Consider the following 25,089-nt stretch of genomic DNA (forward strand, 5'->3'; position numbering starts at 1 on the left):
ATGTAAAATATCTAAATTTCAAATCAATGTCTGAACTGTGTGTGTGTGTGTGTGTGTGTGTGCTTGTGTGCTTGTGTGTGTGTGAGTACCTTTCTGACGTCAGAGCTCTTGGGTTCAGTCGTCCAGGTGATGATGCGGGAGACGGCCAGCCGAGTCTCACTGGAGTTCACAAAGTCTTGAACTTCCATCTGTAGCGTCAGCGTCTCGATGTACTTCAGAATGGCCACTTTTACCTTCAACACACACATTTATAAAAAACATTAGCTAATAATCAATAACACAGAAACTCAAGGGGCTATATCCACCTGCAAATACACAAAAAGTGATAATACACGCAGAAACAAAATATCAAGCACACAATGACAGCGTGACCACCAACGTTCACAGACAGCACGTACAGCCACAGCAGATTGTACATCTCTTGTCGATCTGAAGATCAGATGATTCAATGTGAGAAGAACAAAGTACATTCATGTTCATGCTTATCAACACAGAGAAACATATCAGTTGACATGAAGCGATGGAAAATGACAAAACAAAGGAACCAAAAAAATGCAAACATTCACCACAGGCTCAGAAACGCCACAACAACTGACTCCTGCCATTCCTCTATCTCTTTCTCCTCCTCTGTCTCTCTACATATGCACCTCAAGGACCAGAACTTCCTCCAAATCACTTAGCAGCATCGTGCGCGCCATAAAATTGCTCCCCCCCGGAGCACACTGACCTGGGAGGACTGGCTCCAGGCTGCGGCCTGCTCGTCTAGAGAGCAGGCGTGGCGGCGCACTCTGGGGGGGAACAATTTTACCCCAGGCCCTCCCCTGCATCGCCCTCGCCCGCAACACGAGCTCCGCACAGGCTTCAGAGAGAGAGAGGAGAAGCACCGCGTCAATCAACGGAGAGAGACAGGGAGACGAGGACATGGGAGGGCAGAGGGAGACAAAAAGAAGACGGAAGAGGAGGATGGTGCAGAGAGTTTACGGGGAGGGAAATGATTGGAAGGTACTTTGCTTGGGTTGTATTTAAATTTTTGTCTGAATATCTGGCAATATGCAATTTAAATATTTAAGCCACATGGTGGCAGCAAAGAGCTGTAATGCCTTGAATACCAACATCAATTTATGATTTGTGATGGTTTATGCAACAAGCGGGATAATTAATGCTACACTGCGGAAATGTTCAACAATGTCTGGACATCCTTTGATGATGGTTTTAAGGAAAGTATCTTGATTTGGAAAGTTTATTGTTTGACGGATCTGATGAGTCTTGAGAATTGTATTTCAGAAAAATCCTAGAAATCAGCTGTAAAGCAGCTGTCCTCAATATTTGTAGCATCACCCACAAACGTTGAATGCATATATCACCATACTGCTTTGTCCTACTCTGCACTGAGCTGTCAGGGCGTGATTTCAGCCCTCAGACACTCTAAACAAGCAACAGTGTTTTTGGATCACTACGTTTCTTCAGGCCGAAGCGTTGGTCAGAAAGTGACAATAATCTTGACAAAAGATACATTTGTGGTGGAAATTTTTGAAAATGTTATGCTGATATCATTCTTTCATCGCCCAAGTCTAGTTCCAAGGGAGAAAAGCGGAGTGATCATAAGTAGGGAAAGGAAAAAACAAGATAAGTGTTTAAAAAAGGACAAGAAAGGGAATGGGAAAAGGCAACAGAGAGATTATAGGGTGAGGAGGGTGAGCAGACAGTGCAGACACTGAAGGGAAGGAAAGATGTTCAGACAGAAGGGCTGGTGAGACGGAGGTAGAAAAGTGCGAGGATGGAACAGGAGTTAGAGGAGGAGAGCTTGATGGGAGTGTCCACACTGAAGCACAGCAAAAAGCCAGAGGAGTTTCCAGATCATCGCAAACCAATCACAGCCCAGGATTCAGGGTTTTTGTGGGGTTTGGGAAGCGGAGCCAGCATGGGCAGGCATGAGGTCACATCAGTACAGCAGTTACCATGGGTACAGCATCCCTGAAATTCCAGCCTTAGGTCCTTCATTGCCATCTAGCCCGTCCTTTTGTCAGACCTTCATTCACTCCACCGACACTCACACACTCTCGCACTCACACACACACCTAAAATGAACGTATCATTTACCTTGAGGTTGGGCGTCTGTGTCTGGTCGACAGTAAATCTCATCAGAATAGTAAACTGAAGGTCGTTGGGGAAAGACTCCCTGTGAGCAAAAACAGAGATCCACATTATAGTTGTAGCAGGGACATGAATACAGAGCTCAAACTTCAAAAAAGTGTCTGGACATGGTGAGATAATAACTTTATCACAACAGAAGAGGTAAAACGCTTTTTGCCATCACTCTTTCTCGTAATAAATTTGTCTATGTGTAAAAATACAAGAGACGGCAGGAAGTATTGATCTTCAGAGGCCTGTCAGTTCTTCTATATGTACAGTACTGTGCAAAAGGTTGAGATACTTTCTATGTTCAGGTTCTTATCCATCGGGGAGGTATCTGACATGTTCCAAATTGGGAACAAAGAACACAGAACTACCGTCAGAGACATCAAGGAGTCCAGCCGCAGATGGTATAACCCCCACAGAGCCCTGATCTCAACACCATGGAGTTACTCCAGGGTTGGATGAGGACACACAAGACGTGGAGACAACCTAAATACAGAGATCTGTGGCAGGTTCTCCAAGTTACTTGGAACCACATCACTGCCAAGTACCTCAGTATTTTAAAAGCAAAAGCATTAAATGAAAAATTCTCACAGCATCATTTTTTTAGGATTCTAACTATAGTAAGTATTTGCACAGTACTGTAAATGTAAAATAGCTTTCCAGTGCTTACAAACACATCTAACCGTCACCTAAAAGCTCAGAAAGGCTTGAAAGTGGATCAAGAATGACCGGCAATGCTCTGTGAGTGTGACACCCACCGTGTGACATCCAGCGCTTTCTGAACTTTGGCCTGTACGGAGCCCAGCAGATCGGCTCCCATCTTCTTCAGAAGCTGCGTGAGCAGGACGAACAACCAGTCCTGCAGGTCTTCCTTATGGACCAGGATGAAGTCCACCAGGGTCTCCAGGAACATACTGAACACCTTCAGTCCAATCACACACTCACAGTTAAGGTCACTCAGCAAATTAAGTCGTTTAGCAATTCTCACTTCTTCATGCACTCTCATGCATGCATTCAGGTGCTCCTGCATTTACAGGGCCAAGGTTATTTTGTTGAGGGAAGACACTGTGAGAGCAGCATTAGTTCCCTTTGTGAAGTTAGTGGTTATTACCTCATCATTGCAACAGATCACCTTCATTCACCAAACACCACTTATACTAAAGTCACCCAAATTAATATGATAAGAAAACCACAATGAGACGGTAAACGACTTCACTGGAATAAGCACCAATCAAGCTGTGTGGTGCCCATCACTACATGCAATTGGTTGATTTCATCGTCTGTAAATAAAGATGGACGACATGGCAGCTCCCCTACAGTAAAACCAAAGCATCACAATCGCTGGTTATGTCATTAATACTTCCCCCTCTATGCCAGTAGATGGGACATGGACCAAATGAAAAAGTCAAAGTGCTTATGAAATACATAATTCTCAGACAGTTTCTGTTGCACACTGATGTTTGTTCATGTTCATTTTTAGGATAAATGTATTTTAATTAGAAAGTTGATGCTAAAAAAAAAAAGAGAGTAAAATGTCATTATTGACGACTGATACTAACTTGCTATTGGTCCAGTGCATTTATCAGTAAGACCTCACTAGTGTGGCTCCATCATATGATCAATACTGGGCAGGTTCTGGCTCTAGTTGTGCAAAATGTCAGTTTTCATATCAATGATAATCTGGCTTAATTTCTGGTAGTGGGAGGAAATGGAGGCTTGTCGTCCATCTTTGTAAACAGTGACATAGGTTAGTGAGGGTTACGTTGTTTCCATGGTAACTGGTTGCCCAATCCGATTAATGAAGTAGTTGTTTATTCAAACACTAAGTTTAAGTGCAGTAACACTGATTGGCCAGACTTACTCTCTACAGAGAGTTCCACAGTGGGGTCGCATGTGGGGGGAGAGAAACACATCGGTTAGCATCCTGAAAAATAATGAACTGGGCTTGCGTGTGAACACTCATCATGTTGACTTTCACCACAAAATCTGTCAAGGTACTTCAACCAGGTAAGAACGTCGTGTGCACACGACTAAAAAGAAATTAACTTAAAGTTTTGAATGGAAGATGAAAAAGGTGAAGTGAGAATGGTGTGGGAAAAATAGATAAAGGCAGGAGAGAGATTCACGGTGAGATGCAGTACCTTGAAGGAGGCTGAGCTTATACCGGATTCTGCCGTGCCGTACACTCTGCCGCAGTCTCGCTGAAATTCATCAAATCGTCACAAAACGTCAAACGAGGGGAAGGGGGAGTAGCTCACACACCTTACGACATGTGTGAGGCGACGGGCACTCAAAGATGCCGAAACACAAGTGGCAGGGTTAGAGTGGGCGCACCGCAGCTGGTTAGTGAGAGAGAGAAGTTGGCAGCCCAAAATAGTTGTGCGTCTGTGTGCGTCTGTAAGCGCAATCGTGGTCAGTGTTTTGACTGCACGTAGGAAGGGGAAAGACAGCGGAGTGGCAGTGAATGCAGTGAGCGCAGCCAGCGGATTGGCTGCTGAACAGTGACAGAGCAAACCCACAGGACGGCAGAGGAGTGTGAGGTCAAACGCAAACTCAGGAGTCGCATGCCGTAAGTCTGTCGAACGCTTTGCATGCCTGTGTTGTTGTTTGAGTGTGTAAGTACGTGTGTGATTATCCCGACTTTATCTCGAGACTTATTCATGTGACTATATTTAACATCCGTGAGATGTTATTAATATTTTGCTTGTTTTGGCAGAATCCGGTACAGTGAAGAATGAGTGGGATAAACAAAGTATGTGAAACCAAAGAAAAATTGAAGTGGGTGAATAATGAATGTTTGTGACATGACAGTGTAAACCAGTGCTGTGTGAGTACTTGCATTACATGCACTCATACCTTACTGTGAGGGTCTGCGAACATCCGAGTGAAGATTTCACACAGTCTCTTTAACTCCACCCGACTGAGGATGAGAAGCAAAGTTAGATGCAGATCAACAATCAGCTCAAACAGTGAAGAGAAGCTTTGACTGTTGTGTGACTGACCTGAGGGTGCGTTGGTTCTTGAGTAGAGCCTGGAGACCTAAGAGCCCCTCCTTCCTCTCAGACCAGTTGGCACTGGCACAGCGATTCAGCACCTGATAGAACCACAAGTAGAAAGGCCTGATGAGACTTAAATATCCAGGAACAAGCAAAGTGACGATTTTAGTAAATACTGACGATTTTTTGTTTAGTCAAAATAACATGTTGTTTAGAATCTAAATAACAGGTGAGAAAGCGGCTTTTAGATCAGACAGTGGTCCAGACTTTTAGGTATGAAAACATCCAAGGTCAGTACATGTCACTGTTTCCCACAGATTTAGGTTTTATCTGTGTTGCATGGCTACAAATTTGATATGTTGAAACCAAACAATACCATTATAAAGCCGGCAAACAAAATCCTGCCTGCCTAATTTGGCCTCGGGTTCAGAGTTTCTGCTGTACTGCTGCTGCTGCTACTGACCTCGGCCACGTCTTCTGTCTGTCTCATGTAGGTCGGGATGGCTCCCCCGTTCCTGGAGCTATAGGACCTTTCCGAACAGGCGCTGGATGCGTCGCTGTTGGCGTCGTCGTCGGAGTACATGCTGTAGTTCTCGTACCGCCGCCGGGCTGGCTTCTTCTGCAGGTAAAGCAAACAGACAATGAAATTAAACTGTAACAAAAAATAATAGAGTAATAACAGGAAGGTATTGGGAAAAATTGCATTTATGGAAGAAAAATTTAGCTTAACACACACACACAGGCACACACAATACACAGGTAAGAGGCAGGTGAAGGAGCTGACCTTGGACCGCATGTCTCCCAACAGCTGATAGCATTAAACAGAGGCAGAATCAGGGGTTAGTTTACACACAGACATACAATCCAGCAGGCGAGAGCAGCACATCATGACAGCGGGCTGGAATGTGCATGAGAGATATTGTGCGTTTTATGTATTTATGTTTTTCATACTAGTGCATCTGCGAGAGCCTCTTCTACATCTGAGCCTGGGTTGAGGACCCTCATGGCACTGACTGAAGATGAGAGACGACTGGACGGACTCATGCCAAGAGATGAACCTGAGGAGGGAGACAGGTGGAGAGCAGAGGACACACGTCAGGAAAAATTCAAATTAATCCGTCTCCCCCACTCATCAAGTTGTCTCTCACTTGTCCACCGATGATCCACCATCCAAGCACCTCTCTCTCTTCATCATCCATTCTGTGGCATTTATTCAACACACACAAACACACGCACATCGTTTCTCATGAGCCAATCCTGTAAGTGGATGGGATGACTTGTTAGGTGACATTGCAGGTGCCACTGGGGGGGGAGAAAAAAAGGATGATTGACATAAAACGGGAGAATGTACTGGTGTCCCCGCAGAGGAGGGGCAGAGCTAGATAAAGAAAAAGAAAAAAATGGTAAAAAAAAAAAATGGCAAGATGGTTGTCAGTTAGCAACTGAACGGGCGGAAGCATGCGGTTCCACTGGAATACTTGACATCCTGGAGCGAGAAAGTAAAAATAACAACCGAGGGCTGATGGACAAGAAGAGAAACAGGCTGACAAAATACAGGAGAAGATGCGCGGTGCGGATGAACGTAAAGAAATCGGAGCAAAACCAAAAAAAATTAAGGCGGAGTGGGTGGGTGAGGTACAGAGAAACAGTTGTACTCAGCCTTCACCTGCAGCACCAAAAGTGTCAGCTGCGTGGAGAGCTCCGGTGGAGCGAGAGTAGCTCCGTGTTGCTGCAACCAAAATTAAAACACACATACAGAGTTTAACATTCGCGCACGCACGCACACAAGAAGCACATACAACCTTCACACTGATTGAGCAGAGTGTGAGTGTGGAAAAGAAAGGCTGGGAAAAAAATGCACATAAATGCAAGAGACTTTTTTTTTTTTGATTTTAATCCCCCTACTTCTTTCATTTAAAATTTGTTTTGGTTTAAATTAGAAAGTGAATAAAAATAATAAAATGTATATTTTGTTGGTTTAAGATAAGTTTATATAAAGTTTTTCCTTCTTGTTTGAAATCCTCCTCACATTTGCTGATTTGACACTGCTCATCTCTCCTGAGTGCGAGTCCACTGCTGCTACTCACCAAGTGGAGTGAAGGAGCGTATGGGGCTGGTGTCCCGGCTGCTCTCCCTGCTGGCCTCTCTGCTGCAGCCCTGACTCATACTGGGCCGAGGGATACGACTGCCCCGAGCTAACACCACCCAGGTTACAACCACGCGTCGCAGCATAGGAAGAGAAGTGGTAGTAAGAAGAAAAGAAAGGGGACAAGGGATATAAAGAAGACCACAAAGAAGAAAGACAAACATGAGGAGTGATAAAGTGGAGAGAGAGAGAGAGAGAAACATACGTGGATAAACACATGGATAAGACAATAGAGGTCAGCGCGAAGGAATGACATAGACAAGAGGGAATGAGCGCAGGTCGACTGGCACTGAGGGAGCATCTCAACAGAATATTCCTGATTCTCATAGTCCTATACTAACAATACAATTATGACAATCTTCCTTATCATTCAATTTATATTATTTTTATATAAGTTAGTTAAGTCAATAAAAAAGCAGAAAATGGCAGATTTTAATAGCTATTTCGTCCTTACACTGGAAGTAACACATATTTCATAAATGTCTCTAATTAACTTGATTTGTCTCACTAACTTTTGGGTTTACTTTCATAGAATAATAATATCAGTTAAAGACAGAATATTTGGTAATAAATTAACTGATTGTCGAAATTGCTGCACATTAACTTTCTGCTAAATGACTGACAGGCAACAAAGGATTTTAAAAAAAAGTTTCCTTTAATTGTTTCAGATCTCGATGAGAAGCTCCTCACAAGAGCACAAGTCTGCTGGACTCACATTTATACAAAACAAACATCATGATATTCACAAACGCTCAGACACACAGAAAGGAGAAGGAAGTGATTTATGATGAGATTAGCGATCGGAGGGGTTGCGCAAGGGGGGGGGAAGGGGCTTGCATTTTCATCCATTAGCATCGCAATTAACTTCACCGCTCATTACGCCGTTCATCAGCATCAGCATCAACCAGCCAATCACGGTTAATCACAGCCTAGAGCCACAGAGTCCTAATGAAGCTCCGCTGATCCCGCGAGAAGGTTCGTTCATCAGCCGCTCACAACAGGTTAGTACAGAGGGAGGAGATATGTTTGAAAAGCGTGGATGTCTGCCGATCACGGACACCCATCCTCATGACAACACAGCCATGAAGTCAGAGACAGGTTAGAGGGATGGGTTCTGTGAGGCCGAGGTGGTGAGGTACTGCTTGATTGGGACGGCAGGAGAGATTTGTAGTGATGGATGGAGATAAAGAGAGAGGAATGGGGGGGGGTGATTTAATGGGAAGAGAGATTGAAGATGGGAAGTAGATGGAATGGGGCTGGAGAGATGGATAGCGGGGTGGTCTGGTTGAAGGTCGGAGCCTTACCTCCTCTACTCGCACCGTTGTAGATGGAACTAATGCTGGAAGGAGCTAGAGGACAGGAGGAAGAAGAAGGACAGAGGGGAGGACATGGAGAGGAGCAGAGGAGGAGAAGATAGACAAGGAGCAGGAGGGGGAAACAGTTGAGATCCAAGGTTTTTTGGAAAATTGCTTGTCATAGTAGCAAGTCTTTAAATAATAGGACTGGGTCCAAGCAAACATTTGAAAAGTCTTTTGTCAGCTGATTATAGAAACAAGATCTTAGAGCAGATGTTCTTTAACCGTTCAAGAGGAACAAGAAAGGATGAAGTTGTTGTGAATGAAATCAAAACCCTGTTTAAAGGAAAGGTCCATATTTAAAAAAAAGAATTTCAGCTTCCCTTTATAAATCCGTTCAACTGTTCACTTACCAACAGACAGACGAGTGGGGGAGGAGTCTCTGGAGCAGCCCTGGCTGCGGGGAATGCGGCTGCGTCTTTTTCCTTCACTGCCGACCCCAGCCAGCACCCTGTGGGCCCCGGAGCTCATGGTGCTCAGGGCCGTACTCGTCAGCACGCGACCGGGTGAACCACTCCGACTGCCAGCTTCAGAGAGACGCAGAGACAGAAGAAGGAGGACATAGAAGTAAAAGGGAAAAAAGTCAGAGTTGTGCTCAGTCAACAGTTGAAGTGTGACAATAAAAGGTCCCCAGAAATGTTGATGATCCCTGTTTGACGTGAGGGTCTTGTAAACACATTACAGACAAGGACAGTTGCTGCTGCACTTCACTTAGTGGCCCAAGTTCTCAAGCAGTTTTTGGTAAATGCCGTAACATATAAACTTTGTATTTTAAAAGTAGACAGAAAGTGTTTGAGTTTGTTGGAAAGAGGATTCTTGGGAACAGAAGAGTGGTAAACCACAGAATTTGATGAAAGTTTATGTTTTTTTTAAATGATTTAAGATTATTTCAAGTGTTAAACTCAAATCTTTAACATGATAATATCGAAAGTAAAGTGACAGTTCTCTTATCACAAATCAGAGAACATTTTCTAATGGAGGTCTCAATTTCTCCTCCCCACGACATCCTGTCTCCAAGTGCAAAGCCCACAGTGTAGCTCTTTCTACAATGACTCGTGTCACTATCAACCTGCAGACAAACACTTGAGTAGAAGCTGCTCTGCTGTGCGGGATAAGCAGTGTGTGAACAGACTTTCTGGGAACAAGCTCCGGTGTTTCACACAGGGTGCTCCATCTACGCCTCAATTCAACACGACTGAAAACAAAAATGGAGAGCAGACTCTTTCTCTCGTTGACAAACAAAAACCAAAGGCACACATACACACGTACACTCCACACATGAACTGCACTTCTCTAGGAAATCGTACCTAGTGTCAAAGAAATAAATACATTCATCCAATTGTCAATAACAGACAAAAATGGGCTGTTCTTGTATTTGAAGCGAATATTGATCACTCATAACGTAACTGAAATACAACTGGAGTCAATATATCTATTTCAATTCTTATCATGTGAGGTATATTTCAAACTATCATTTCCTCTGAATACTCATTCATTTTCTTTGCCAGACCCTTAAATAGTTTTTAAATCCTTCCAAGGAAAATATATATATAATTCATATTTGATTTGCAAAAAGCTAAAGTTTGTTGCACTTCATCCAGGCACACATAAGAGTGCAGAAACACAATCTCCCAAAGCAGTGTGTTTAGCATGATCATAGATCAGTCAGTGCCTACAAGTCCCAGCATGCCTCAGCCAGAGAGGGAGGAACTGAAGTGACCTTTTAGTGTGCACGTGAACGAAAGATGGGAAGAGGTCAGAGCAACAGAGGGAAAGCAGTAACTATAAAGAGAGCAGGTAAAAAGAAGTAGCGTAATAAAATCTTACCACCAACAGGGGTAGCAGACTGAGATCCTGAGCCATTAAGCCCATGGGTTGGGAGGAGGAGGGGGAAGCAGAGGCGAGGGGGGAAGGAACAGCAGATTAAACCAGATGAATTATGGGTGTTAGCGCAAAAGAATAAAAGCTTCATGGGAGTTAGAACACAGAGAACGATGGGAGCGCATCCTGGTGTTCCATACCAAGAATGAAGGCAAAGCTGAAGCACGTTGATACAACAAATCTATTTATTAAGAAAGAAAACAAGTATTGAAGATGTGTTGCTGATAACAAACACACACACTGAACCAGGGGCAGATGACAGCCTGGGAGAAGCAGTGCATGTTGAGACAGCTTTCAGATCCTCATGAAGCAAAGCGTTCACAATGAAAGAAAATAAATGCCTCAAAGAAAATATGCTCAAAAACACCCACACACACACACTCAAACCGAAACAAGTAGAAATTATTCTAATCCTCTGAGCAGATGCAATTTCCTCTATTTCTTTTGATCTCTGCTTCTGCCATTTGGGCTTTTAATTTTTGCATTTGGTTTTTTTATCTAAATGTCCTGATCTGATTGGTGCAGCGAGCTCTGGTCCAATCATTTAGCAGACGCAAGATGCATATAAGCATTAAAGGTGGGGTAAGCGATTTTATTTTGAGAAAGTAAGAAAGCTCGACCACTCCTAATAGAACAACACTATTCCAGCCAATCAGCAACAAGGGTATTCGTGTTTGTGCATATGAGGGGTGAAGGGGCCCTGGGAGCCAGATGGAGGTCTCTGAAACGGAAATAGCTATTTCCATGTAAACGGTCAAAGAGTATATGCTAACAGTACACTAATAATCCTTCTTAGAGCTATTTATAAAATAGCGTAAGGTCATTCATTCCTCTTCATTTGACGGATGGGAGGACGTCCTGAAAGGGTGGCCTCAAATAACATACACTGCCACTACTGTTTCAGAACTACTGTTTTCCTATGGAATTGCTAACACAGCTATCTCACAATCATTGATCATACAAAATTATACCCACAATCATTGAAAACAAAGAGCTAAACCAAAGACGATAACGAAAGGGCGAAGACGGTGGATAGATCCCCCTCACAACCTCTCCACCCCAGTCGTTCTGTTTCTATTAGTCTGATGGATATCATTAGTTTTCTTTTGCTCACATTTGTTCAGCAGTGTGTTGTCCCATGATTTACATTTGTGGTGGCTAATTCCAATTTTTGGAGATCAGTGGTTTGCCAAGCCAATGCACGTGCATGAATGTGGCGGGTGGAGGTCATTCCCCAGGATCGCTCACCCCACCATTACGTCTTGTTGGAAAGCAGCAACGGTCACATCTGCTTTTGTGTAGCACTTTAAATAACTTGAGTGGCACCCAGAGCCGGGATAGAGCAGCAGAAATAAACTGACCACCAAATTATCCTCAGTGATGAGACACAGCATGCAGAGAAAACACACGCTCACTCCTCTTTATACAAAACACCTTGATCAGAATGACAGCGATAGCATGTGGGCCACCATTCCCACTGTGGTACACTGAAAGACGCACACATACTGACTCTGACACACAAACAGAATACCTGGTGTGCAATCGGATTCGTCGGAACCTAAAGGCACAGAAACATTTACATAGAGCTTATCGTCACCTCGAAGGCAACATGTAAAGAAACTCCACAATAAGAGTCTGAGAAACTGCAAATACACACTCCAAGAAGCTCACACTCCATTTGTGTTGCTGTGTATGTGGAATGAGAGGATTTCGCCCCAGGATTTTTTTTCTCATAGCTGGGCTTACGTAATGCTGTGTGATCAGGGGGTGTGAGGGGGTACATACGTTGCGACTGGGAGACCATCTTGGCGCGGCTGCGTCCTCTTGAGTCCACTTGGCTGGACACACTGCTCACAGTGGACAGCGGCTGCTTGGTACGTACACGGCCTGCAGGTATATGGTGGGAGAACCGTAAAAATACACACAAACTCCCTGTACTGTACACACGTCTCGCAAACTGTCTACAGCCGAACATCTACGAAGCTACTAAATATAATGAAAAGCAAATAATGCTGGAAGCTGAAATATCAGATGCTAAACTAAACGCTAACAATCAGCCAGGAGCACACACACACCCACAAATACATCAGGGATGATTCAGGGGATTTGAAACCAGTCTTAATCAGGATGTACTTAAAATCTGAAAGTGATTATAAGGCAAACAGTTACCCATTACTAAGTACTAGAAGGATTTGATAAAAGTGGCATCCAGTTGCAGCATTTGAGGGTGAATTAGTGGGTTATGTTTTCAACTCTGTCCCCTTGTTTGTTGGTCTGTTTGACTAAAAAACAACTGAGCGTATTCCCATGAAAGCTGGTGGAAGGATGGGTCTGGGTTGAACCCCTTAAAAATCCAGGAATCTTTCCTCACTTACTAAGATTGTGAGCTACAACGTTATTCAATATTTGCATTTCTGAATAATTCTTGGATTTTGATAAATAACCAATTAGGCAGATTAAGGGGACTTATTTCTATGTTAGAGTGAAATTTGGTGGAGTTTGATTCAATTTAAGGGGACTGAGAGTGTCATTATAGTTCCAGCAGTTCCAAATAATTGATTATTGATTAAAATACAGATTCAATTGTTGATCAAAATGACTCAGACAGCGCCACTGTTTGAGTGGTAGTTTCAACTTAAAATGAAACCCTCTTCATTACCAGCATTCACTTCAGCCTGAACAATGCAATCATCGGATCCAATTTTCTGTTTTTAATAAATCTTTAAGCCGCATTTCAAATACTGACTCATAAGGACCATTAAGAAAACAACCAAAGATGCAAGATTCAGTTTTGATTTCCTAATGAAAGATTTACACACTTAGAAACCATCAATTAAAATGTTGCAACTAGAACATCCCTAAAAAGCAGCGATGCACATCCACCTAACCACAATCTTACCATTGTCTGACCTGGTCCCTACAGACAGACAAAAAGGGGCATGACGTAAAGATCACATTTTCAACTAACATGTCGAGATTAACACATCCTAAAATCCTAAAATCACACTAAAACCTCAATAACAGAATCATACATTTAAACATAGTTGTTGACGTTCTATTTCAATTTAAAAAATTTGATTAACTGTAGTAAAGCAGCAGATGATGTTATAGGTGTAAATAATTAATTAGATTCATGATGTGACGAATGGAATGAATGGAATGGTGATACAAAATAGGGTTCAATGTAAGGCAGACAGCAGGGGGCGCTGTGGCCACATACTGCGATAAAATGAGAACATGGACTGGGTTGGAGTGAAGAAAAGGAAATGAAAAAAGAGGAAGGGAAAAAGAAAACATGAGTAGGCTGTTGCTGGTGAAGCAGAGTGAGATGATCTTACCATCCGTTTTATCAGAGGCATCATCTTTAGTAGCAAAGAGAGAAAGACACAAAGAGAGGGGGTGGAAGAGGGAAAGAAACGAAGGGAAAAGAACGGCAAAGGATTGATAGAAATATAATAAGTAAAAGATACAAAAGGAACCCGAGATGGGGGAAATGAAAGTTGAGTGTCAGGAACAAAAGAGCCACAGAAATAATGAAAAGTAATAAAGAATTCGAGACGGGAAAGAAAAGGGGCAGAAAGAAGAGGAAGGAGAAGAAAGGAGCACAATGTGAATTAGTAACAGAACATCTGTTCAAAAGAGATGCAGATGTAGGGATCAGTGTCGAAACACAGTGACAAACAAACACACAGGACTGAATTCATCTATAGCAGGAGTTCCCAAACTTTCAAGGTATGCACCCCCATAATAACAGAGCCTTTGACCCTCATTGTCACAGAGGATATTGATTTGAGCTCACAAACAATACTTTTAGAACCATAACGGTGCCAAAACAGTGTCAAGATTACTTATTTTATCTTAGGGGGAAAAACAGAGAAAAAACATATATTGATATATTAATTTTTATAGTTTAAAGTATACTTTATTTAAATATAAACGTTAATAATTGAAAAGCTCTTCACAAAATTACATTGCAAAACTAAAAAAATGTATGTACATCACTGGATGTATATGTTGCTTGTGAGCAGAGCATCTATTCCAGTACAGAGCTCAGGCACCTAAATGAGGGACTGATTTCTGTGTTGTGATTCGGTCCCGTAGGTACTGAATGTGTAGGAACAGGTTTTGGTGCTGTGATGTATCCTACTGGGCTATACATTTACCTGTTGCAACTGATGCTTTGACTTATATGTCATAATCACCACGGGGGGCATATTGGGAAAAAAAAAAATCACAAGGTTGGTAAAATATTTATATTTGCTTGGTTGAACTACTACTTTTGAATCTTTTGTAACTATTATGGTATAAGTATGCTGTCTCTAACTCTGTCTTTCGTCGTGACCCCTAGTTTGGCAAACGCTGATCTATAGAACATGCAGACAGAATATAAATACAAAACATAAACAAGACACATTGACAAGCAACGAGCAGGCAGCAGGAGAGGAAAGGACAAGGGTAAGAGAGGAGAGAGCCCAGTCAAGAGTGTGTGAGTCTGTCTTTGAAGACTGTTTTGTAGAAGGATGTGGTTGTTACAGTGCTACCGCTACGCTGATCTGAATGAACTCCTCAGACCTCCAGCTGATAACATGCTCACCAGTGTCTGTGCAGTTGGATTAGTCGTCTAACTTGACTGATAGGGGCCCTTACCCAGTGAGGAGTAGGAGCCAGGGGTCAGGCGACCCGAGCCCCTGGCCTGTCCGACTTGCCGGTGCTTAGCCAATGCTGCCGCGTTAACATCCACGTCACTACGGGAACGCTGCAGGGAGGCCGACGACGGCCCACCCTTTGAACCCGCGGGGACTGATGGGACAGCAGGAGGAGGAGGAGTGTGTTGGAGTGGGGACGGAGGTGATGATGGCAAATACAATACAACACAATACAAAACACATGCGGGCGCCACACAAAACATACACCATATTGATACTAAAACAGAAATACACAAGTCATGTGCAGACGCATACACACATTTGTGCGTTCACAAGTGTGTTGTAACAAAAATACATAAACGGGTGTGATTGTACAGGAGTACAGACGGGCAAGATGTAATGAATATGATGGGAACTTTACAGATGGACCGAGCTGCTGTGTATTTATTTATGTCGAAGCGAGTGACCATGAGATTATATCTTTGAGAGGGTCTGCAACAATGTGTGTGTGTGTCTGTGTGTGTGTGTTTGTGACTCACCTCGACCTGGAGCTGCAGACCATTTTGAAGTAAGAGGCCGACTGACAGAAAAGAGAGAGAACTAGGTCAATACAAAATAAAGCAAACACATACACAACAAAACAAACGGCATCTTTAATGTATTTTTCTTTAAATCATATTTCTAGTCAGGATTTTTTTCTTAAAGGTTAACCGGCAGGCTTTAAACTACACTGATGACTATTAACTGACTGCAATAAATAAAAGTTAAATAATAAAAGCAGTGAGCAGGAAAAGTGTAAGTTTCTACTTTGCTCTTATTTCAGTGAAAACACTTGTGAACTAATGGGGATTTTGTCTTGCTGAAAAAAAGAGCAGTCCACTTTAATCAATTAGATATTTTTTACTTTCTGAAGAAGGGAAATTTATAAGCCAACTGAGGATAATTTAATGTGTAGTATATTAAGCGTAAACCTAGTAAGCCTAAAGCAAGCTATGGCGGTGCGGTGCTGAGCTCTGATTACTTGAGGCTCTCTTGAGAGGAAGATGAGGACCGGTCACTCTGGGGAAGAGAGGCCACACTGCCGGAACTCTTCAGGCAGGACTGAAGGGTCTTCTGGTAAGATGGCTCTAAGGAGTTGTAGAGAGCATCAGCCTCGTTTGGAAAGCGGTTCCTCAAACCCCAGTAGGCCCTGAGGAAAGAAGAAAACCATGACCGAGGTGGGCAGAGGGATCAGAGTCAGAGGACAAATGGATGGTTGAGGAGGGAGGTAGTCGGGTGATGATGGAGGAAGAAAAATTGAGAAATTGAGGGATTCAAACAGGAAAAGGAAGGTGGTGAGATATTTATAACTGCTCCTCTTTCTGATGATGCAATTTTATGAAATAATATCTTACTTGCGGGCCTCCACTCTGGCCTCTGAGTCAGCATCTCTAATTCCCTTCTTGATGCTTTCAACCAGAACCGCTGTGTGCCTGACAAATGAATACAAAAGGTTCCTTAAGTGTAAACAGGTTTGAAACTTGTTTTATCAGAAGATTTTGAATGAACAAGAAACCGGAGCTGATTTAAACATCCGCCCTCACCTCTCTAGAGAGTGGGTTTGCCATTCCTGCAGCAGAAGGGTCAAGAAATCATAACAGCGCCTGGAGAAGACAAATTTCCATCAGTTTCATCATCGCAAAAACCATGACTGAGCAACACCATAAGCCTTCTTGTGATCATTTTTGACTGTTTATTATTTGAGAACATTTCATTGGTACACCAGTGTGTTTAACCTCACCTTCTAACGGCCACAGACTTGCATGTGCAGTTACTGGTTATCAGAGGGATGAGCCTCGGGACATGTGTGTGCTGCAGAGGACAGAAAGATTCAATGAAATTCCAATAATCCGATCGTAGCTGTAGTGCTCATACCGACCATAAAGTTGCAAAACAAGACTGTTGAATTAATTATTGTGTTTGAAGAACGACTTACCCGTATGATGATGCGTATAGCAGACACACCAGAGGTGGCCATGACTTTGGCGCAATTGGGGATGAGGTTGAAAAGGACGGGAACGATGCCTTCCGCTCCATGGTCAAATTTATTCCCCAACACTAACGAAAGGTGGCTAAAAGAATACACAGACATAAACACAACAATACATATGACATAAACACAACACATCAAACATGTATGCAACCACAAAATGTGGTAAAATCCTGCTAGGGTGTTATCATACTTTTCGGATCTAACAGGGATTCATGTTCTATGTATATTTTTTATCTGTTTAACCTCTAGTGATGAAAGCATGTGTAATCGACTTACCCCACAGTGATGCAGACTTCTCGAACCACTTGTGAGCGCAGGTCTTTCGCTGACAGTTTGAACGCTCCATCCAGAAGCCGTAAGTGCTGGTAAAAACATTCGTAGTCTGCTGCGCCCGCTACAAGCAGTGAGCGGATCTTTTTCATCTGAGAATACAAATACGCATTATAAAACCTGCTGAGTCCAATATGGTTATATTCTTGTTAGAGTTTAACTAAATGAACAGTTAAAGGAGAACTACTAACAGCACTGGCTCTCTGGTCCCAGTCGTGTTTGTCATCGGAGCAAATCTCACGGATCTTATTGAGGTTGTCCTCAAGATCCCTTGCTGAGTAGATCTGCATAGAGAAGGGACGTACAAGGGAGAGAAGGATGCAAAACAAATATTAGAAAAATGGAAAAAAACCTAGGGCAGTCTGGCCTTGAAAGCCTCAATAGTTTTGTTTGTAAAAGGTTTAAGTGTTTGCGATTGTCTGCATTTATTCTCCTGTGTGTAGTGTACCTGGACTGGAGGGACGTCGGTGAAGGCTTTAATAAAATCATCTTCATCAAGTGCTCCGGCACTTTCTTTAGAAACTGGAAAAACAGAGCAGAGTTGCTTAAAAAGCGTCTGTGTGTATATTTAGAATATCTCTTACAAGGCCTCAGCACGGAAGGATTTCTTTGCCGGGTGATTTCGTGAATCTGGTTTCACTCGCACCAACACAGGCATGTATTACACACAAACGCTACACACACTTAAGTCAGTGGGAGCAGCCTGTGTTTCTAATGGACTTCCTGGCAGTAATGGGAATGTCAATCATATCTCTCTGGGGGATGGAAGCTCTGTGGACCAAGCGTCCTCCAGCTCCTCACCAAAGGGGAACAGGGAGAGGAGGGATAGACGAGACGAAGAAAGCTTGTGCACCAAAAAAAGGCAGGAACTGAGAGCTGAGAGCGATCCAGGACAATGGGAGGATTAAACACTGAGGCAACTTAGAAGTTGTTCACAGGAGAGGAGGACATGATAGAGAGCTGGGTATGAGCAAAGGCAGAAGAAATGTTTTCTTTCCTCCTTTTCAAATGAGTCACAAAGATATTTCATGTTAAAACTCAACATGATTGTGAAGAGAGCTGGGGAACATGTAGCCGGCTGGTTAGCAATCGGCACAATCCTGTGACTCTCCAGGCGTAACATGGAATCAGCCTTGCCTAGAATCTCTCTCCCCCCCTCCACCGCTTCATATTTGCAATTATTTTTTATTGCCAGCTTTATGGAATGGAAAGGTTCACGGCATGTTATCAGTCGTTATGACTCCAATAATAACTATGGTTATGTTGATGGCAGATGCTTTTGTAATCGTGAGAACAAACATTGCTATGAACACAGTTAAAAAATGATTTTTAACTGTGACTTAAAACCATCTCAGCACTCGATTCTCTCAGATAGGGATTCAAACATTTTGTGTAAGGCAGCAATCTTTCCTGTTACTGTCAGTTATTGGCAAATTGGACAGATCTGTCTTGCTGTCGAGCTCTGCCAGATTGTGTGGGCGTACTGTCATCTACATTCAGACAATAGGTCCTCCCACCACCGCCATCATGGGAACTACTCCCATATAGCAGGGAAAAAGGCAGAAAAATGAAAAGAGGATAAAATTCAGAGGCATGTGATTGAATAACATCTGACTTTTCCTTTCCACGCCAGTGATATTAACAAGGTCATAGTTGTGAAAAATACCCAGCATGCCTTTGACTTCAGCCTCTCTCTGCTGCCTGATGATCAATAAGGCCTTAATGATCCAAGTGACAAGAGACCACCTTCTTGTGTTTCCACACAGCGCAGCGATGTACCAGGACTCAGACAGAATGCTTGCTTGTGAAACACATTCACCTATGAGCGCACCCTATGTAAGCATCTGTGTGTGACATGGCTGACAGAGATGCATTAGTAAGCACCAGGAATCGACTGCACGGTGGTGGGAGCACAGCTCTCTTCCAATAGAGATGAAGATTGGAAAAAAAATCAATGCATGGAAAGAGGAAGCAAACAACACTGCACTGTGTAACCAGGAGGGATAGGAGGCAGAGAGGAGGAGGCTCTCTGAACGGGAAGGAGGATATAAGAACTGTTTCACAGCCAGATCTGCTGCAGCCCTGAGATATGAGAGCAGGTATCTGATGATAAGAATATGAAAGAGTATCAGATTTCTGTGGAGACGGAGAGGCAGTGCGTCACTGAAGACTGTGACATCTGCAAAATAAAGTCATTGTATGTCTTTTAACAGCCTCTAAACCTGTGTCCACCAATAATATGCTTCACAGAAAACGGGATTACACTGTATTGTTTATGAGGACATTAAAAGGTTAGGAGGGCAGATTCTGTCTATCTTTAGAAGTGTTGAGTCACGAAAGCTGGAGTCTGAGTCAAGTCCAGAGTCTAAATCCAAGTGAATAAAGAGGAGTCATATTCTGGTCTGAGTTGAGTCCCTATTACCAGAGTCCTGAAGGTTGAATTTGATTTAAAATCTGTAAAAGCAAAGTCAACTACTCAGGGCCGTCTCTTACTGTAAATGATGGTATGAGCATGAATCGATATGTAGGGTTGTGGATTCACATGCATGTCTGACCTTGTAAGAAATTAATAATGTGACATCATTAACATGGCTTTGGTATATCACTCCAAAATACAGATGGGAGCCCTTCCAAGTTCAAAGTCTGGTTCACCACGAATCTAATCCAAGTCGAGTCTCAGGACTTGAATCAGACTCAAGTCCTACATTGCTGATTTCGGGGTTAATCATACCGCATGCATGTACATGGAAATAAATAAAAGACATCCAGGTTCGAGGTCAGTTCACATGCCTACAGCAGATACTTGATGTTGTGACTATCTGTCAGCACCTCTGGTTAGTTTGATTGGATTTCTGTATTTAGCCTTCACCAAATGAAACACCCGCGGAGACAAAGCAAATTAAAGTGACGCATAAATCCAGAAACACTGTCATATAATTAGGGGATTGTGTAGGTGGACGGTTTTTAGACGGTTAAGACAGAGTTTATATTAATATCCACAAAGTCAGCATCAACATCATAGCCACATTATAATTTAAAAACATATGAGCTGGAGAAACCCTGGACCTCTTTGGGTGAAGTGACATTTTTATGATCTCATATCACACATTATCTCTGACATGTTTGGAAATCTCTTATTAGAACATACTATTTTAAATGTCCTGCATTCAGTAATGTCTAAATCTTTTAATTCTTAAATACTGACACTACTGAGCTCAGACTATAAAAAGATGGACTGCACACTGAGCACATGATTACACTTTGTAATCATAACAGCACTGATCATTGCTTCGCTTCCTGACTAAGATGCACTGTTGCGCATCTGAATTCACTGTAGTTGCCAATGTGCATTAACTTAAGTACCTAGCTTGCCACCAGTAGCACTGGGTCTGCGTGCAGCCGAGGACTCTGCAGGCTTCTTTGGAACTTTGGGGACCTTGAATGCAGCCTGGGCTGAGGAAGAATGATTCCCGTCCACACTGTCGTCATCGTCAAAGTTACGATCTAGAGAGAAGAGAAAGGATAGAGTGTTACCACCTGTGTGTTACCACATGAAATTCATGCTAAGTAATTTTTTATTGTTTCTGAGACAAGTTCAGACTACATAACAGATATCAATCATCTTATATAAATTGCAAATTTCTTAAAAAACAGTGGATACCCTGAACAGTGGAACAATCATTTGAATTCATTCATAACCTACATTGATAATGATAAATTAGCACAACACAGGATAACAACTGAAGACTCATTGACAAAAAAGATAATATTCCATTCTCACAAAAACAAATTGCTGACACCAACCTTCTAAATATGTTAACTAAGAATGCATGAATTATTTACGCCCTAGGTCTGAAGCATTTCCCAGTAGATTGGATTTTAGTTGCTCCTTTTATGCTGAGCATAAAGAGGTCGAGTCTGTTCATAGACAATGATCAGTAGAACAAAAAGTAAAGATGAGTCGCAAAGCGTGGAGGAGGCTGTAGTCTACAGAGAGCTTGGTCAGGAATCGTTAAATCAATACTCATTACACACACACTGCAAGAAGGAGGAAAAAAGAAACACACACGTACGTACAACCCTTTAAAGAGCCTGAAAACACATCTAATGACCAAAATGTCCACCCATGCAGACTGTCATTGACAGAACTCTCCGGAGCCCACATGCTAGCAGAAAGATAGCTAACAAGGAAGCTAGCAGGGAAACTTGAGACACACTTGCAACAAAGGTGCAGCATTTTGACTGTGCCAGCGACAGACACACACACACACACAACTGTGGAGATGAAACTGTTGGCATAGGAATGCAGTAGCGCTCCAGTCGCTCTGACAACCAGTCGTGGAGAAATGCGCCACAGCCACCACCCAACACCTTGACTCATACATCAAGATACCTACACACACAAGCAACATGCAGTACCAGTGACATACGTGTGTGTGTGTGTGTGTGTGTGTGTGTCACTTGCACGCAAAAGATATGTGCAACATGTAGTGGATGTTAAGAAACCGACATAAAGGTCCTCAATCAGCAGCAACACACACACGCACACTAAAAAAAAAAAACAGATCCATCCCTGCACTCACAGTCACAGATCCGCTGGCAGATCAGTCGCCTCATGCTTCTGGGAGGGCGTGGTATTGGTGTCCCCCCTCTTCTGCAAGCCGTACCCCAAGAAACATACACACAGCTCACACACACTTCATGTTGTAGCTAAAGCTGCAAACACACACACACACACACTTCACGTCGCTGTCTGAAAATCCCTCCACCCATATAAGTGCCGGCATTTTCTATCACTCCTCTCTAGCCATCCACTACCCTCCCCTCTCTCTCTCTCTCTCACTCTATCCCAGCATCTCTCCTCCTTTCCTCAGCAGCCTCGCAGCCAATCGTACGAGAGGTGACATCATGGTGTTGCAGCCAGTGCGGAGGCAAGAATATGAATGTGTGTGCGATGGGAGAGAAAGGGAGAGACACACACACACACACAGAGACACCCCAGGAATATTAACAGAGTTTCTTCTGTGTCCCAGCCAGACCAGCGAACCGAAAGTCATTACCATGGACAACACACACTATCCTCAACTCTCTTACTCTCATGCTCAATTTTCAACAACCTCCTAACACCCTTTTATGCTGCCTCATCTACCTGAGAGACAAGAAGCACTTTTTTTTCCTTAAATTTCTCCCTCTTCACATCCACAGAACAAAGGGTGGTGGAGATACAAACTAAGGGAGGGTGATGATTGGGAGGATGAAGGGGAGGAAATGACCACACCCCTTCCATCTGAGGCCATGACCCTCCCACTCACACACCCCCACGCACATACAGTGGAGTAATACAGTGACATGTCCCTCATTGTTTTGACTCTGTAGTCCAGGACACTGGATTTGAAATGAAACAATAACAAGGAGGTTGAATTCCAAACTTCCTGCTTTAATTAGAAAGTGTTTGTATTCACATGAGCGGAGCAGTAAAAAAAAGTAAGAGAACCATGTCATTTATCATGACATTAAGCAAATATCATTAACCAAACATAAAAATATAACCAGAAATGCATATCTTTTCTGTAAAGCTTATTCAGTGAAATAATTCACACTAAAAAATATCGGAAAATATAAACACAGATGCTGTTATGTCTGTGAAACATTGACCGATTCTTTTCAGCCGACCAGTATATGGAGCCAAATAAATAAACAAACTGTGTTGCATATTATATACAAGAACAGACACAGTTCCTGGATCCCTTTATGTGAACTGATGTTTTACCGATGTTTAGTCTTCCAATCAGATTATTGTTAAATACTTTTCCGCCAATGAGCATTCTGAGCAAACAGGTTCTTCATGATTGTTAATGGTCAGCATCAGGGGTCACCGTTCAAGGGCCAAAACACAAAAGAGATAAAAGACCTTTTGCATAAAAATATATTAATAGACAAGGTCTTACATTTAATATATATGATGAATGCAGAAGAAAAGAAGATAGAAATACAGTGCTTGTTCAATTCATTGACAGGGACACCAATAAAACAGAATGAATGGAGAGTATAAAATACCAGTTAGCGGATTTTAATGCCGTTCTATCAAAACCCAGGGGGCCATTAGCAATTATCAGTCATGCATCAACTGTCTTAGCGTTGATTTGCATCATAGTTAGCATGTTTAGCATTTCCTGCTTTTGTCTAGTCAGACCCCATGGGAGAAAATGTCTCAGGGTGGAGGGCAGAGCGCGAGAGGGGGGGGGGGGGGGGGGGGGGGGGCCTGCATACATGCTGTTACCGTGGCGACCAGTGCAGACCAGCTTCTCAGAAGAGCAGAGCAAACAGAAGAAGAAAAGAGAAAAAGCTGTTCAGTGTGCCCGCGAACACACACTCACATCTCCAATTTAGTTTAATAAACACATTTACTGTGTCTTCACTGACTTCATGCTGGTTTATTAAATTAGGATGGATTCTGGCGTGCTGGGGAGGAGAGGAAGGCATGGAGGCATTAGTGTTGCCATGGAAATATCACACTCCCCAGAAAACGATGGCACAACGTGAAGATAGAGCATCTACACCAACACAGAAAGAAAGAAAAAAGCCCAGACACTAATGCATACTATTTTTCAGTTGTGACCACATGGTGGCAGCACTGGCTCTGCAACAGACAAATTGCTTCATCTCGAGGGCCACTACATCAGATAAATAAAGACTGTTCTGTACAGCAGCTACAGGTCAGCTTGAATACAGAGCCACAAATAAATCTGAGCTAACTGCTTTGCTGGAGAAAGGCCACTTGGTGGTACTGTTAGTATTTGCTGATAGTTTCCCAGAGCAATTGCACTCATTTGATTTAATCTGTTCAAACCAAACATCAGTGACAGCAAAGAGTCAGAGTTTCTGCTGAGACGATCAGTCGCAGCAGTCATCATAATCATCATCATTAAGTATTACAGCTGAAAGTCTCCACATGCCACTAAGAGCAGACCCAGGCATCTTAACAACACACAGGAACCTGTGTTTGTGCTCATCTGCTTTAAGCTGGGGCACAGACTGTGTCACATAGACCAGCTCAGGACTCATGTGACAGTGTGCATAAGATGACAGACAGAAAACATTTTTAATATTTCACAGCACTTGTTTTAGAAAGGGATGGAAAAGAGAACTTGAGATGTATTACCCCAGCTCAAATGTAAACTAGAACAGAGGTAGGTGCGTGTGTACGTGTGTGGGCATTTAGAACAAAATGTATTACAACCATCTCTTCAGAGAATTGTGATTATTGTTGAAAGCAAAGACTAATATTTAAAAATCTATCAACAACACAAAATGAGAAACACACTGTTTAACCACAGTTTAGCATAGAAGTAAATATAGTTTGAAGAAGCAAGAGTAAAATACACACGCAAAGATATACACACACACATATAGAGGTATGATTTGAGTCCTAATTCCAAATCCAGGAGAGGGATAAACCATAATTTTTAGAGGAAAGCTTTGCCATGGCAACCAGCCTAGCCTGGAAATGGGGTCATGGTTTCCTTTGCAGCGCCAAGGATGCACTGAAGCAGAATGAGGATGT

The 25,089-nt window shown here is 42.7% G+C and overlaps 1 protein-coding gene across 7 annotated transcripts in view; it reads right to left on the minus strand.

The window, feature by feature from the left end:
• clasp2 (cytoplasmic linker associated protein 2) overlaps positions 1-25,089 on the minus strand; it is a 48,474-nt gene that overhangs the window by 6,009 nt on the left and 17,376 nt on the right. Inside the window, exons 8-33 of one of the 7 annotated variants that reach the window (XM_053446656.1) lie at positions 20,889-21,029; positions 17,974-18,047; positions 17,717-17,809; positions 17,472-17,617; positions 17,139-17,274; positions 16,944-17,014; positions 16,747-16,806; positions 16,558-16,635; positions 16,185-16,352; positions 15,703-15,743; positions 15,165-15,317; positions 13,417-13,434; positions 12,303-12,404; positions 8,990-9,163; positions 8,586-8,630; positions 7,223-7,330; positions 6,802-6,864; positions 6,087-6,193; positions 5,599-5,754; positions 5,142-5,233; positions 4,996-5,059; positions 4,281-4,340; positions 4,001-4,003; positions 2,898-3,061; positions 2,101-2,179; positions 90-233 (exon numbers count right to left, since the gene is read on the minus strand). In XM_053446656.1, coding sequence (XP_053302631.1) covers positions 90-233; positions 2,101-2,179; positions 2,898-3,061; positions 4,001-4,003; positions 4,281-4,340; positions 4,996-5,059; positions 5,142-5,233; positions 5,599-5,754; positions 6,087-6,193; positions 6,802-6,864; positions 7,223-7,330; positions 8,586-8,630; positions 8,990-9,163; positions 12,303-12,404; positions 13,417-13,434; positions 15,165-15,317; positions 15,703-15,743; positions 16,185-16,352; positions 16,558-16,635; positions 16,747-16,806; positions 16,944-17,014; positions 17,139-17,274; positions 17,472-17,617; positions 17,717-17,809; positions 17,974-18,047; positions 20,889-21,029 — 2,540 coding nt within the window. The remainder of the gene's footprint in view (positions 1-89; positions 234-2,100; positions 2,180-2,897; positions 3,062-4,000; positions 4,004-4,280; positions 4,341-4,995; positions 5,060-5,141; positions 5,234-5,598; positions 5,755-6,086; positions 6,194-6,801; positions 6,865-7,222; positions 7,331-8,585; positions 8,631-8,989; positions 9,164-12,302; positions 12,405-13,416; positions 13,435-15,164; positions 15,318-15,702; positions 15,744-16,184; positions 16,353-16,557; positions 16,636-16,746; positions 16,807-16,943; positions 17,015-17,138; positions 17,275-17,471; positions 17,618-17,716; positions 17,810-17,973; positions 18,048-20,888; positions 21,030-25,089) is intronic. The other 6 variants (XM_053446657.1, XM_053446659.1, XM_053446658.1 and 3 more) reach the window with 6 other exon arrangements.

This window comes from Pleuronectes platessa, chromosome 18, assembly GCF_947347685.1.
Source record: "Pleuronectes platessa chromosome 18, fPlePla1.1, whole genome shotgun sequence".
Lineage (NCBI taxonomy): Eukaryota > Metazoa > Chordata > Actinopteri > Pleuronectiformes > Pleuronectidae > Pleuronectes > Pleuronectes platessa.